This window comes from Geospiza fortis, unplaced genomic scaffold (genome assembly GCF_000277835.1).
Source record: "Geospiza fortis unplaced genomic scaffold, GeoFor_1.0 scaffold428, whole genome shotgun sequence".
NCBI classification, from domain to species: domain Eukaryota; kingdom Metazoa; phylum Chordata; class Aves; order Passeriformes; family Thraupidae; genus Geospiza; species Geospiza fortis.
This window is the reverse complement of record NW_005054409.1, coordinates 1,771,566-1,787,079: the sequence shown is the minus strand read 5'-3', so window position 1 is coordinate 1,787,079 and position 15,514 is coordinate 1,771,566. Positions and strand designations below refer to the sequence as shown.

The window sequence follows — 15,514 nt, the reverse complement described above, 5'->3', positions numbered from 1 at the left end:
CAAATGTAGATGTCACTTCTACAACCTGCTAGGATGTACCAAAAACGTGTAGCCTGTGATAAGAGTAGGCTGTTACTCAAGTGTTGTCTTCATTTTATATTGGAGAGATGCCATAGGAGTTCCCATTTTAAATCTTGTCACCTGCTTTCACAGGCCTCCCGTGTTTTCCATGTGTATTCCTGGGTGGAATAAGGAAAGGCAGATGCTGGCTATGCTGCTTTTGCTTTCCTGAGAAAAGGTAGCTGGGCCTGAGCCATGAAGGGAGGGTGTTTCACTGCTGACAGAGTGTGTTAGCCCCAAAAAGCACATAAGGTCATTCAATTTAAAACTTAGGGAACTGCATTTCTTTCCACCTGCAAGCTGTCATGTAGCTTAAAGGTCTAGAATTTTGTCAAAGATATCTGCCCTAGAAAATGAATTTCAAAATTTCTCCTCAAGTTCCTTCACTTTTCTATGCTTTTTATCCTTCTGTAATTCCTCTCTTCCCAGTCACTTTTAGTGAGACCCCCAGAACTTGTCCCCACTCTCAGCACACCCTGAGCTGTTTGCTTCCTGATTTTACTCCTTGTTTGAAGATCCCTCTGTAGTTCATCAAATGTGATGTAGGGCCCTTTGCCTCCCAGAGGCACGACACTGGCATGTAGATAACACCACAGCCCCGGGAAAAACAGACAATCTCCAGAAATGGTTCTCCTCCATCATCTTCCTCTCCATGAAACAAGCTGTGGAACTGGAAGAATATGCCCTTGAGGGGAGTGCAGCCTGATTCACAATCTGGCATGTACAATTCCTAACCTACTTTTTTTTCTCATGCACCTGATCTTGTGGTTTCTCAACTCTCCTTTTTCAATTGCTGCCTGACAGGAGAATTTGAGGCAATTATGACAGAATGGCTTTCATTGTCTGCCTGCTGCCATGAGGATGGCTCTGCCTTCCTGTGGTCAGTAGAAATGTTGGCAATCATGAAGTTCCTCCCCAGTCAAAGCCAGAAAGTGCAAGCAAAGCAATGAAATCTTCACCTCCGGGTTCAGTTTTGTTAACAAATACAACTAGTGACTCTTGGCCAGTTCTTGAATTCCTTAATGGGATTATTATTCATTCATGCTGGCCTCGGTGAAATTTGGGATACAAGTATTAATCTTAGATTGCAATGAGAATTGTAATAACAAGACAGCTTGTTATTACAAGGCACACAGGCCACACAGAAAGAATATCCAGTCCTGATCCTCCCATAATAATCAGATCTAACTCCTCCTGCAGTGAGGCAGGAGTACATCCTTACTGAGGACTGTACCTTCCAAGAAAATATAAGCCTCTATACAAACATCCATGCAAAGCAGTTTTAACTCTTCCTTCACCAAAACTCTTTGTCTGCCTCTAGTGAGGGATGAAAGGAGCACAGCTAACACCTGGGCTCATCCTGCTTAGCTTTAGGCTCCAAAGAAGGACCCTCACTTTAGATGGCTAAAATTAGATATGAACGTTTCTCTGAATACTTTTTGTCAATTTTGTGCTTCGTCCAAAGCAAAGGATCGTCAGCACAGGATAACCATAGAATGATTTGGGTTGTAAGGGACATTAAAGACAATTTAATTTCAACCCCCCTAGCAAGCCCCAGCCAACTGAACGCTTCTAGCAATGGGAAGTCCTTCTCTGGGCAACCTGTCCAAGTGCCTCTTCACTCTCACAGGAAATAATTTCTTCTCTATATCTAATGTAAATCTACTCTCACTTATGCCCTCCTATAAAGTCCCTCTCCTCGCAGACCTTTCATCTTGGCTTATATAAGAACATAGGACAAAGTTTGCACAGGTTGTAGAAAAACATGGATTCACTAGGAATTGTTGAGTTTATTCATGTTTCTCTTTCCTCTGCTTTGTCGTTATGTCGGAGATTTGGCAACTCCTTGCAAGGAGAAGTGTCACAGACATGCACTGTGCTCCATCCAACAGCTCAGCTGGGCCTTCATCAGAGCACTAGCACTGTTCCAGATACTCTAAATAGGGCCTGTGTCTTTCCTTCCCTTCATTAGCAAGGAATTCCCCATCACACTCCCAGGACATGAATTATTCCGGCAGAGGGATTGAGGACCAAGCTGGGCTGACTGCAAATTCAGTTCTGTGGCCAACCAGATGGCTGAAAGTCCATTTACTGTCAGCACAGAAAATAAAGACAAAGGCAGTGCTAGAGAAAGCTGTTTCCTGCACAGTGCTGGGCAGAAGGTGACAGAATACAAGTGGCAAGGTCCCCAGGGTGTCCTGAAGCAATCAGTGAATGGAGACACAGCAAGCCACCAAACCACGCATGGCTTTACCCAGTGTCTCGTCTCTTCTTTCATAATTTGTGCTAAATGCCTCTCTAAATTTTTGAGTTAAGCTGTTGTTGCCATAGCAATGTCCATTTAGAGTGGGAGGATGCAGGGTATGTGTTGGGGGTGTGAGGTTCTGGCTCCTCTCATAAAAATATATGTCTGCATGTACATACACTGCTGTGGAGCTGGATGGAAGGAGCCAAGCAAGCAGTTTGCATCAGATCTGAGGGAGGGACAGGTGGTATGGAAAGAGGAGAAGCTCGGTGCAGGTTGGAGCTGTTTGTTCCAGGATGTACCTGCAAAGAGCTGAGTACACTAAACTGAAATGAGCCTGAGTGATAACAGACTGACTTTTCATTTCTTAGCAGTAGAAGTCACTCCCTTGCTCAGGACAAGGCATGTTCCTTGCTGCCTTTGTGAAATAAATCTTTGCAGAAACAGGAAAAATTTTCTTTCTCTGGTTTATTTTCATTAAAAATAACTCTTGCTGCTAGCTCTTTAACAGGAAATGCTTTTAAGCAATCTACTCCCACTGTTTATACAAGTTCATTTACCAGGGCACAGGCTGAAAAAAAGTCAATAAATAATGCAGGCATTATATTACCTAATTTTAGATCCACTTCTAAGATTTTTCAACACACTTCTAAGATTTTTCAACACACTTCTAAGATTTTTCATCACACTTCTAAGATTTTTCAACACTCCTAGCACTAGCATTTTTAGTGGTCACAGCAGGAGAGATTCAGAACTTGTGAGGTTTATTCCTCACTTTATGCCTCTCTGTTGGGTGAGGAGACTTTTTAAATAGTTACAGCTAGGGCAAGATCCTGCCCACATCCCTGAGCCTGTTTCCCTGAGGTCTTTGCCAGAGTTCCATCTTCCTCCAACTAAATTTGGCTTAGAAGTAGAGTTAAGCATCACCTTGATCAGCAAGTGCAGGCAGGGTCTGAAGTGTTTTGGGAATTCTCATCCTGAGTGAGATTTAGGTACCTGAAGCACTAACTGATGAAGAAGGACAGTCCATTTGTGTCACTGGCTGGGCCTCAAGCCCCACATTTGAAGTCCTACATTTGACTGATTGTGAACAGCATTTTTAAAGTCCATAAATTCATAGCAGGGAATCCGAGTTTGATAATGTAGCCATAAACTTCTGTGACATATCTTGTCCCTCCATGAGCCCAGACAGGGTCATGAATCAGAATTAACATTCCAGGTTCCTGTAAGAAAACCTGATTTAAGCTTTGAAAATAATCTGGGGCCCAAAAGAGAGCCATAAATGTGAGTATTTTTGAAGTATAGCTCTGTATTTGCCTGTTTCTCAGTAAATAGCAGCCACCAGCTCCTGCTCCCTGTCAGTGACATAAGGACACACCTAGGGCATGGCAGACTGAGCTATGGTTTCCACTTGCAGTGGTATTTTCTGGTGGAGGTGAGGCAATCTTGTGCCTCTCTTTGCTGACTGGAAAAGAAAAAGGCAAAGAGAATCTATCAGCTAGCAAACCCCACAGGCTTCAGTAGTTTACTGATTTACAGCAGCTGCAAAACAAATTCTGTAAAATTTTTAGTACAATCCAGTTCCCACAAATAGCTGAGGGCAGCTTTTGTTTCCAGCAAACTTCTGAGACTTTTGTGATTAGAACTATGAAGGCAGTAAGCACAATTCACAATCAATTATGTTTTATTAATGTTTTTTTAATACACGCCACAGCCCAGTAATCATGGAGCTGTTCAACAATGTTGATCTGAAGTCAGCTAATAGCAGGATGTAATTTGTGGCCGTCTCTGCTCACTTACAAAACACTTGCTCCGTTAATTGTGATTTCACACTCTGCTGAATGCTGCTGCCTGGAGGTAACATTCATGTGATGGAAGAGTTACCAGTCTGGGCTCTGAGGGGGAGGGTGTAGGAAAGGATCATTTCAACAGAGGCTACTGTTGTTACATTTTTAATTCCTTTTATATTTAAAAAAAAAAAGGAAAGAAAGCAACTAAACATCAAAAAGCTGCAACCCACTGCTAAATAGGTCTTTAAAACCTGAACGTTCTTTCCATGTTTTGATCCCTTTCTATTGCTTTGTGCTGTTACCAGGATCACAACAGAACAAGTGGCCAGTAGGTGAAACCCTGTCAGGGTAATCAGGAACCTACCTTGACCTCATATTGTAAATGCTGGGCAAAGCCAAAGAAAAGTCTATATTTTCATTAGAAATGTTTTCATGCCTTTGGGGAACCCAGAGACACCTGGTGACTTGCTTAACCAGAACAGGCAGGAGAGTCTCCTGGAGAAGGTCAGAAGTGCCTGAAATGTTGCCTGATGATAGTGAGCAAGTTAAGCAGATGGAATCTCATCACTGAATGGTTGGTCAGGGGTGATGAGCCAAGAGTTCAGCCCTGCACAGGCACGGGCAAGGCAGCAGCTCCTGCTCTAAGTGCTTGCAGTGAATATGTCAGAGGGAGAGATATTACCTTGATCAAATGAGAAGAACCATCTTAACCTGGAAAATTACCAGCTGAGCGCTTGGTATGGCTGTGGCAAACTGGGAGATACAGCTCAGATCAGACAGGGATGGGAGCACCAGCCTGGGAAGGTTTTTATTTGACTCATCACTAAGTTGGGGCAGGGAGAAGGAACCACAGAGGGGACTTTGCCCACTGCTTGCCATCACCTCCGCTATTCCAGTTTCTCCCATCCTGAGCAGGGATGTGGAGAGCTCCAAGCCAGGTTTGAGTGCTGCTGCTTGGGGGTCCAAGCCAGGATTGGGTCCCATCAGAGCTGGGTGGCAGCAGAAGTCACCACACATGCAGCCAGAGAGGAAAAAGGGTGCACACTGCTGCCCTGTGAGTCTGGTGTGGCTCTGAGGCTGCCTGTGCTGCCAGCCAAAGCCTCAACAAAAACAAAGGACTCTCTGCTTTCCACATATGCAGAGGCTCAGCCATATTTTCTGTATTGCCAAAATATGGGGAAAACATCTTGGCACAATAGCACAAGTGAAATCTGGCAGCTCACTCCGGAGCGAGCCAAGAATGCCCAGGCAGAGCTCCTCAGCTGGAACACAGGTTCAGGGGAGATCCAGCCTCAAGGAAAACCCTGCAGGCATTGCAGAGAGCTGAGAAGTGATTAGGGGCACAAAGCAGAAACGATCTCTGTGTGGGCAGAAAAAAAAATAGATGGTTAAGAATCAATTAAGAGGGAAAGGTTAAATACGTGTCTAAAGCGTAAATGCACAGATACTCCTTGGGGGACTGTACTTTGGATGGTGCTAACTTCACTTAGTTAAGCCTCACTTGCATTAAGCACAAGTGTTAAAGCTTCTCTTAGCTAAATATTTCATCCCCAGACATGACACTGAAAACATCATGGTTTGCTCTGGACAAGACTGCTCCACACTTGTGCCATCACCTCTCTCACCCAACGTTTGACATTGCTGACCTTAGCCTGGTGTTGGTGCTCCCACACCACCTAGGAGGAATAATTGCAGTGACATCCACAGGTCACAGAAGCCAGCTGCTCCTTTGTCCCCAAAGGCTTTCTACTCCCATTTTTTTCCTTTTCCATGCCTTTCTGGGATCACAGGTGAAGGCTGAGACTAAAGCCAACTAATACACAATCAATAAGCACACAGCACTTGCCTGCTCATTGCAGGCACTGCTGGTGGGCTCTCAGCTGTCACCAGAGCCTGGAAGAAATGAGCAGATGGACAAAAAGCAGTAGGATTCAGCTGATTCCAAAGGAGACAGAAGGGAAGATGGTGGGACTTTCAAAGGTCTAACCCTGCATTACATCAAGATCATTACACCACAAATTGTCCAGATGGCACAGAGCCTCGGGCTCACGGCTGGACTTCTCAGTGCACTTGAATGTACTCATTGTCAGAGTAGGGAGAAACTCCAATGATTTAGGAGCCTGCATGGCCTGACCCAGAGGTTCTGCCTCTGGTGGTCTGCTCATTGTAACTCCCTCTCCTGAGACCAAACTCACTCTGGAAGAGACAGTGCCAAATGCTCTCATGTATTTTAACAAATAACAAAGACTCATATTTTCACTCCATATTAATGTCTGGAGATCTTCAGGGGCTCCTTGTTCCACACCAGGCTAAATTAATACTTCCAGTTCTAATCCATAGAGTTATTTAATATCTGGAAACTTAAAGAGTAACACATCAAAGACATCTGTTTTCCCATGTGATTAATATTTTAAATCCTTCTTTTCTGAAACAGGATATCATAGATCTCTGAGGAGAGGCCTGGGCATCTGCTCTATGTTGACATTGTAGAAAACATAAAGCATCAGATGTTGATGCTAACACAGTGCAAATAGTAACACAGTGTTCTGAATTTTTCTTCTTGTTCTAAAGCAACAGAATATAAGTTTTTATTTTAAGACTGGTGATTTACTCCTACTCTGATGTATTATCACTTGCTTTATATGTCTTTATACTGAAATTTCCCCGAAATTTTTAGGGCTTTTCAAACTCTTTTACAATATACTAGACATGGCATGAACTTGTATGGTTTGCAGCCTCATGCTGCTGCTGGTGCTAATTGCAATAATTAATGTTTTTCATGTACAGGTTTTCAAGATGAAATGGAATTCACAGAAGTACCTAATTGGAAAGCCATTTTTGTCATATTTCACAAGGCAAGAAAAAAAATCTGAGATGTAACAGCCAACAATTGAAATTTAAAGCACTTTCATTAATTCAATTAATTTTTAGCAAATTTATATGTCAGTACCTGATTAACATTTCATGAAGGAAATTCTCCATTTCCATAGAAGAAATTCACTTGTTTTCTCCAACTCACCACGTGTTCTGTAACTTTTCCCTGGTTTGTTTGTTTCTTTGTTTTCTTTTATGTCCTGATTGAAGCTACCAGATTTCAGCCAGCCAGAATCAGGGTGTGAGCAATTTGTGTGCTTGGCACAGGTCTGTCACTGTAAGCTTTGGGTCACTTTACAAATATTTCTCTTCCAGAGGTGACGACATCTCTAATTATAATAGGCAAGGAGACCCAAGCTTGTCTGTCACTTTTTTCTGATTAAATAAGACATTATATTTCAGTGCAGTTCTCATCAGGTGTTAAGGTCAAGCTCTGCCAGGGCACATATAAATGTGATAAATGTGTTGGATGATCTGTGCTACTGTGCAGGTTACCCATGATCTCTGAGAGAAAGAAATCTTGGCATTCAGCTTCTTGTGTCACTCTTGAAAGACACACCGGAATTTTGAGCTGAAATTTGAATTGTTTTAGAAATTTGCTTCCCTAAGATAAAATTTTTAGGGCACAGCAAAGGCTCAGGGAAAGATACTTCTCTGATGGGTGACCTTGGAGAAAGATCTATTGATGAAACTATTAGCTTCAATATTTGTAAAATGCCATGAGAGCACAGGTGTGGTGGGAACCTCCTCTGTGACCTTACACTGGGCATGGTTCTCCTCCAAAGAAATTTTACAAAGGACAGCAGGTGATACTGAGCTGGCATATGGCTCCAGGCACCACAATAACACGTTATAGCTCTGAATAATGCAGTATAAATCCTCAACTGCCAAGGGGGAGCCACCCACAATAAAGCTAAACATAATCTTCTCCAGCACCCACGTCAGCTCCTGTTGCATCCTTTGTCAGGAAGCTGCATAAACAGATGAGCCCTGCAGAACACTGTGAGGGGGAGCAAATGCGGGGAAATTTAGGATAGAGCACATGGCAGGGAGGAGAGGAAACCTCTCCAAAGTTTTAGCCCCGTCATGTAGATTGTCCTATTCATTAGTTAATGGTGTTGAAAAATAGCTAGGCAATCTGAAATGCCTCAGCTCTGTAAGGCTTCCCATTCCATCCTTATAAATGGCAGGTTGGAAAATGCATGGCTGCTGGGTGCTGGATTGCCAGTACCAGGCATTGGGGCTGGTATGATGGAAGGCATAGACAAAATTGCCACCAATGTATGAGCAATAATGTTTGATTTATAAGTCATCTGGCCAAATGAAAAATTCAGCTGCAATTCTCTTTGAAGTTTGACGCCTACAAGACAAATAGGCTGAAAATTCTTAGTCTGAGAAGAATTCATCTCTGAACCAACAGCACAGGTGGACCTGCTTGTGAGCTGCAGACACGTGCATATAGCCCTGGAAGACAGATTTAGTTTTGGAGATTATATCAGTGGGATACTGAACACAGAAACCTCAGACTCCAAACCCCAAATCTCTTTCTCATTTTAGTTGCTTTCACAGAAACTAGAATGTGCCCATCCTTAGTGTGGCAATCATATTTTCTGGAAAAATCCCTTTGCCCAGGATTCTTCTCCTGGGAAGCTGAGAAGCCTCTGAGAAAAAGGAAAACAAATTCTTATCTCATTTGCTTCTGTCTAGTGCTCACATGTGGAATGTGTTTGGAGGTTGTTTATCCAACAGGTGATTGTTTCATTGGTTTCATGTGAATTTTTTTGACTTATTGGCCAATCGGGGTCAAGCTGTGTCGAGGCTCTGGAGAGAGTCAGGAGTTTTCATTATTATCTTTTTAGCCTTCAGTAAGTATCCTTTCTGTATTCTTTAGTGTAGTTTAGTTTAGTATTCTTTAATATAATATAGTATCATAAAATAATAAATTAGCCTTCTAAGAACATGGAGTCAGATTCACCATTCCTTCCTTTGTCTGGGAACCCCACAAATACAATGCCTTAGTAAATAAGAAAACTCACACCAAGAAATAGTAAATCTGTGCAATCAACTTTTCACACACACAGAAATAATCCCCAAAGCTGATGATTCAGACCTAGAGGCAAGTGGATTTCCAGTGAGAGCAGCACAGCTGCTATTGTACACAAGTGAGTTGCTTTCAGTAAGGGATGTGCTGAGTCTCCCCTAAGGGCAGATGCAGCTTCCCCCTGTGGGCTTCTTGTAGTGGAAAGAGAAAGGGCTCTGGAGTGCCAAATGAAGATGTTTCACAAGTTCAGATAGAGCAATGCTGGCAGAAACCCTCTGATGCAGATATGGAAACTTTTCTCCTTCAGCCTGTTTATTTTCCATGTTGATGTTTACATTGCTTCTACACCCAGACTCTACTTCTATTTCCACCAGAGATCCAAAGGCTATAGGACAGGAATGCAGTACTAACAGAACACCAAGAACAACAAAACCCTGCCTGTAGTTGACATTAAGACTTTAAATATAAACAAAAAATAAAATAATTTCCACTTGATCAGCAAGCACTTCTTTTTGAAATATCCCAGAAACATGCTTTTAGTAGAAGACAGCTCTACAAAAGCCAATAGCAGTGGTCAGTGTAGTGAAATCACTTCAGGAAGGATATGATCAGTGGTATCTTCACCATGTTCAAGAGGAGGAATATGGGCTGTATCAGCCTGGAATAGGTATGAAATGTTTGTATATATAGTCCTGAGTTACACAAGCTGCAGAGAAAGCATGTGGGAGGTGCACACCAGAGAGAACAGGAGAGGAACTGAGCTGCAAGCCCATCTCTGTGATCTGCTTTAAAATAGTCTCCATCCCACCAAGATGTCTGTTCAGAGTCTCCACAGTGATGCTGCTCACTGACCACCCAAATCTGCCTCACAGCTTCCTCCAGGAGTCCCACCCATGAGAAACCCCGCAGGCACCCATCCCTCACAACCCAAAGGGGAATCCTCCCCTGACAAATCAGCTTTTGCATGAACACCTTCACTCTGAACCTCTGCTCAACATCCTTGGTGCCCAGCAGGACACTGCAATGCCACTACATGGACAGCAGTGCTGCCAAGTCTGATGAAGGAGAGAGGCACATTTTATACCACAAGCTGTGGTTTTCTTTAACGTCTCCTATTTATAAAGAGAGGATCTGAACACATAAAATAGGATGTTTTTCCTGGGAAGCAGGACTCTGCATCCGTGGTGTCACCCTGTAGTCTCAAAGCCCCATGACAAGCTCAGAACCCCACAGTCCCTGGGGAAGGTAAGACAACCAGTGGAGGTGGGTGGCCCCTACCCATGGACAGCCTTTACCAAGCTGTGTGTCCCCAGACAGAGCAGGACTGTGGGGATCAGTCACCTGTGTTCTCCAACCTAAATGGGGCTCCCACCACCTCCTCCTTTCACATGCCTGGACACCTTCAGGGCAGTGCTGTCAGCACAAAGTGGCAAGGAAGAATCAGAAAAATGGTCATTCCCAATCCTCACCTGGTCAGATTGGCCCTTGGGCTCTGCAGGGACTGATCTCTTGCTGTGCCATCACCGATTTCAGTTTCCCTCAGCAGCACCACCGTAACAAGCATAGGTGACAGAATACAGAAATCCTTTGCATTCTTTGCTGAGGAAATCAGTTGTCCATGTGCAATTTTGAAATAATTTTTAGTACTTTTCTATCCTTTCTTGCTGATGTATCAGAGACCCATGCATTCCTGTGACATGGAGGAGATGCAAGGTGAAATGTGATTCCACTTGCAGAAACCAGCACTTATGAAGGACTCAAGGGAATGAGAACACCCTCCCTGCTGTAGCTCTAGGTCTGTCCCAGGGTAGTTTTAGAAAACCTTCTAGAGGGCCCCATTTTAAAGCCTTTTCTTGGGGAAACTCAGTTGCTCCTGGTTGTGTTGAAGAGCTGTTGAAAGCAGATTGGTTTAATATGACTTTATAAAAGAGTCACATAAAAGCCAGAGGGAGCAATAGGAAACAAGGGAGGTTTATTGCTAAGGTATCAGAGGAGCACTGGGAAAGATCAGTTTGATTCTTGGCTGTGCTGATGACCTTAGGTAAATCACTCAAGAACAGGCTTGGAAGAACTTGGTTAGGAAGTTTTTCAGGCTCAGTGACTCAGTGGGAACCAGGGGGTTCAGGGCACAGTTGACCTTTCCAAATTTTGATAGTGACTGTGAGTGCCGAGAAGATCAAAATCTGAATTTAGAATCTTCTGAGAATCTCAATTCATCTCTCTGTCTCTTTTTCTCCCAAGTGTGAAACAGGGAAAACAAATATTTTGCCACTGTTATAAAGCTTTGTGTATGAATGTTTGCTGAGATACACTGGCAACAGAAGCCACAGAGGTAAATAAGATGGATATTGCATTAAAAAAATCCCAAGCCCTGTTTTTATCTGAAGAGTGGATTAGTGATGAAAACAATGTAACTGAATTATTAACCACACAGACATTTATGTGACAAATGTCACCTTTTTGTCTGATAATGATTTCCAATGGGGTAGTGCCACCATTTCATATGCCCTCTATACAATTCAATAATGTTTGGTAAATTAGAGTACTAGGTCTGATACAGAAAGTACTGCTGAATACAGTCAAAATAATTTCTTCTGTTAAAAATTACCAGAAAATCTATTTTCTGGACCTGTTTAATAATCCACATGTGATAAACAAACTAGCTTACTTAAAGATCATTTAGGGATGAGGAAGCCTTTTTTCCATTGACATTTCTGAATGGAAAATTCTGCTGAGACAGTCTGCAGCTCAGACTGTTCAGATAGCAGAGGGAGACCTTTAACAGTGCATCTGACCCATTACTGATTTATGAGAGAACAGTGTTGGAATAAATATGAACAAAAAAGCTATCCTTTCACTCAATTTGGTACAGCAATGTTGAAATTGTACTAGGATAAACAACTGCTTGGCAATAAGCATGCTCATTCATTATTCAGTGTTAAATCTTAATTGTTGCTGATTTCAATTTCTTTGTGCTACGTGTTTCTAAATTATAGATAACCCTACAACTCTAGTATATACTCTGTTAAGGAAAAGGTAAGTACAGAAATAAATTATTAAAGTGTTCTGCTTAACTATTGCCACACAATTCATCTCAGGATTGGGAGTTCAAGCAGCCACTTTGATAAATTTGAAGAGATATTGACAAGGAGTCCATGGACAGGTCATGCATCTGTGCTGCATAAACAGATTTTGCGTGTGCATACTTATTCATAAAATTGTTACATTGCGATCTTCACTCTGAGGTTTGATTTTTCTCCTTTTCAGGTCATTGGCAAACTGTCCTGACCTTAGTGAGAGTAAAATCATATCCTAAGCACACACATCACTGCTGTGTCCTCCCTTTGATCTGAGCCCTGAGCTAAGATTAACATTAAAGAGAGAAAGTCCAGCCGCAAGCATTTTCATGCTCTGAGCAAGCATCAAACACGAGACTCCTTCTTGTCATGTCTCTTATTCTCCTCTTTCATGTCTCTCTTACTTATTTATGTATTTACCTTAATTTGCTTGGAAGAATTTTGTTTGCCTCAGGGAGGGATGGTGGTGTGATTAAGGCATCTCACATCCCTGTGTCTCCTTTTGCCTTTTCTAATTCTTTCCATCTCTTCTTTAGAGGTCCAGTGGAAAGACTTGTTGGCTTGTTCTTCACTGGCTTGTGGGACAGCACTTCATATCTGGCAATGGATCAGAAAAACTGAAGAGTGTTTTTGCTCCCACCAATGTTTCTTAGAGCTGCTAAAACAGGACCAATGAAGATGTTCACCAGACTCCAAGTCCTTGCGCTAGCTTTATTTTCCAAAGGAGTTTTCCTTTCCCTAAGTGACCACAGCTTTGTCAGAAAGGAAATTAAGATAGAAGGAGACCTGGTCTTAGGAGGCTTATTCCCAATCAAGGAAAAAGGCACTGGGATAGAAGAATGTGGGAGAATCAATGAAGACCGAGGCATCCAGCGCTTGGAGGCCATGCTGTTTGCAATTGATGAAATCAACAAAGACAATTACTTGCTGCCGGGAATTAAGCTTGGAGTTCACATCTTGGACACGTGTTCCAGGGATACATATGCCTTAGAACAGTCTTTGGAGTTTGTCAGGGCATCTTTGACTAAAGTGGATGAAACTGAGTACATGTGCCCTGATGGCTCCTATGCCATCCAGGAGAATTTGCCACTGCTGATTGCAGGAGTCATCGGTGGTTCCTACAGCAGCGTCTCCATACAGGTGAGTCACAGCAGCCCCACCAGGTAAGAACTGTTTATCTGCAGCTCCAGTGAGAGAACCACTGCTTATGTAAGTTTGCCAATAAAGCAAGTCTTAGCTTGGTCACTTTACCCTAGGGGTCAAGCTAGCATATGATTTTTACTGAATTTACATTAGTTCGATTCAGTCTTTAAAATACTCACTGTACTTCCGAACTCCAGCAGCTGTCCACTTCTTCTAGTTATGGTGTATCCTGCAGGCAACCGAAGTTTCCAAAAGTCTTAGTATTTATTTTGAACTTTGCATTTCATGACACTTTCTACAGCTTAAAGTGCAGATATTTGTTCACATCAATCATAAATGCTACCACCTATGTGTCTGAATACATGTGTTCCTGGCATGCTGCATGTTCATAACATTTGTCATTTTAACAACAGATATTTAAAATTTAAAAATAAATCCTTGTCTTCTAGTTACTAGTGGGGTTTCCCAAGGCTCAGTACTGGGGCCAGACCTGTTTAGTAATCAATGACCTGGGTGAGGAGATCAAGTGTACCCTCAGTCAGTTTGCAGATTACATCAGCTGGGCAGGAGTGCTGGTAGGAAGACTCTGCAGACTGAATCAGTGGACTGAAGTCAATGGTATGAAGTTCAATAAGGCCAAATACAGGTCCTGCACTTGGGTCACAAGAACCCCCTGCAGGACAACAGGCTGGGGGAAGAGTGGCTGGAAAGCGTCCCAGCAGGAAAGGACCTGGGGGCGCTGGCTGACAGTGGCTGAACATGAGCCAGGAGTGCCCAGGTGGCCAACAAACCAATGGAATCCTGGCTTGTATCAATAGTGGTGTGTCCAGCAGGACCAGGGCAGGGACCTCTGTACTGGGGACTGGTGAGGCCACACCTCACATCCTGTGCCCGGTTCTAGGCCACTCACTGCAACATTGAGATGCTGGAGCATGTCCAGAGAAAGGCAACAGAGATGGTGAAGGGTCTACAGAGAAAGATGCTGAAGTCTCTTCCTGAAGGAGCTGGGGGTGTTTAGCCTGGAGAAGAGGAGGCTCGGAGGGGACCTTATAGCTACAAATACCTGAAAGGAAGTTGCAGCCAGATGAGGGGTGCCCTCTTCTCCCTAGCAACCAGTGACAGGTTGAGAGAAAATGGCCTCAAGCTGCACTACGTGAAGTTCAGGCTGGACATCAGGAGAATTTCTTCACAGAAAGGGTTGTTAAGCATTGGAACGGATTCCCCAGGGAGGGAGGTGGTGGAGTCACCATCCCTGGATATTTTAAAGAAATTACTGGACGTGGCACTCAGTGCCAAGGTCTGGCTGACATGGTGGTGATCAGCGAAAGGTCAGTCTGTGATTTTGGAGATATTTTCCAACCAAAATGATTCTGTGATTCTGTGCTCACATTATTTTGGGTTAAATAAAACAAGCTAGTTCACATGACTCATAATCACAAGTGGGGGCTGTCTGAAGCCCAGACTGACACAGACTAAGACCCTGCATCTGGTATTTCCTCATGGGCAGCTGCAGGTTTCCAAAGGCACCAAGTCTTGACAGTGCAGGATGTTTTTTCAGACCCAGTGTGGGACATTTTTCCAGACTGAGCACAAGCCTTAATGGCTGCACCAGTGTCAAGAGCAATAAGAGTTCTTGTGTACTGCAGACTATCCCAGCAGTGACAGAAAGCCCACAGAACCTCATTTGCCTGTTCATAAATAGGGCAAGAGTTCATCCAATGTTCGTTTCAATCAGAATTACTCTGGGGAGCTGGTTGCTGCTCTTGTGAAGGCATTAAATCCCATCAGTTGGGAGCATGGTCAGATCCCATAGGACATGCACGAGCACAGAAGAATTTAAAGAAATTGTGTTTTATTTCCTTTTGTATTCCAGTGTGTAACTCATCTGTGTATTCATAGTAGGGAATACAAGGGCAAATCCTTGCCCATACTGCAGGAGAACAGTTTCTGCAGGGCAGAACCTCAGCCATATCTTGCAGTAGAAGTGGTTTTATCCCTCTGTGGACCAGCTAGCAGAGTAGGAATGTATCCTTCACCAGTTATGTGGGTCTGATCACTTGGAGCACAAAGAACAAGTTTCAGGCTGAAAAGGAGATATCTGAAAGGGGAAAATGGTAGCTACAGAACCTTGGGCAGCACAAACTGTTAAGGAAATCATTTTTCATTGTCTCTCTCAATCACACAAAGAGTACATCAAATGAAACCAGCAAATGGTAGGTTGTTGTGGATGCTAAAAGCTGAATGAGTTCCAGAAGTGACTAGAAACAAAAAGAAGAAATTCTGT

At 43.2% G+C, this 15,514-nt stretch overlaps 1 protein-coding gene across 3 annotated transcripts in view; it reads left to right on the top strand.

The window, feature by feature from the left end:
* The window catches only part of GRM3 (glutamate metabotropic receptor 3), a 104,970-nt gene that overhangs the window by 45,711 nt on the left and 43,745 nt on the right, over positions 1-15,514 (top strand). For all 3 annotated transcript variants that reach the window (XM_005426292.2, XM_031061319.1, XM_031061318.1), the window contains one exon: positions 12,624-13,227. In XM_005426292.2, coding sequence (XP_005426349.1) covers positions 12,730-13,227 — 498 coding nt within the window. In that variant the 5' untranslated portion in view covers positions 12,624-12,729. The remainder of the gene's footprint in view (positions 1-12,623; positions 13,228-15,514) is intronic.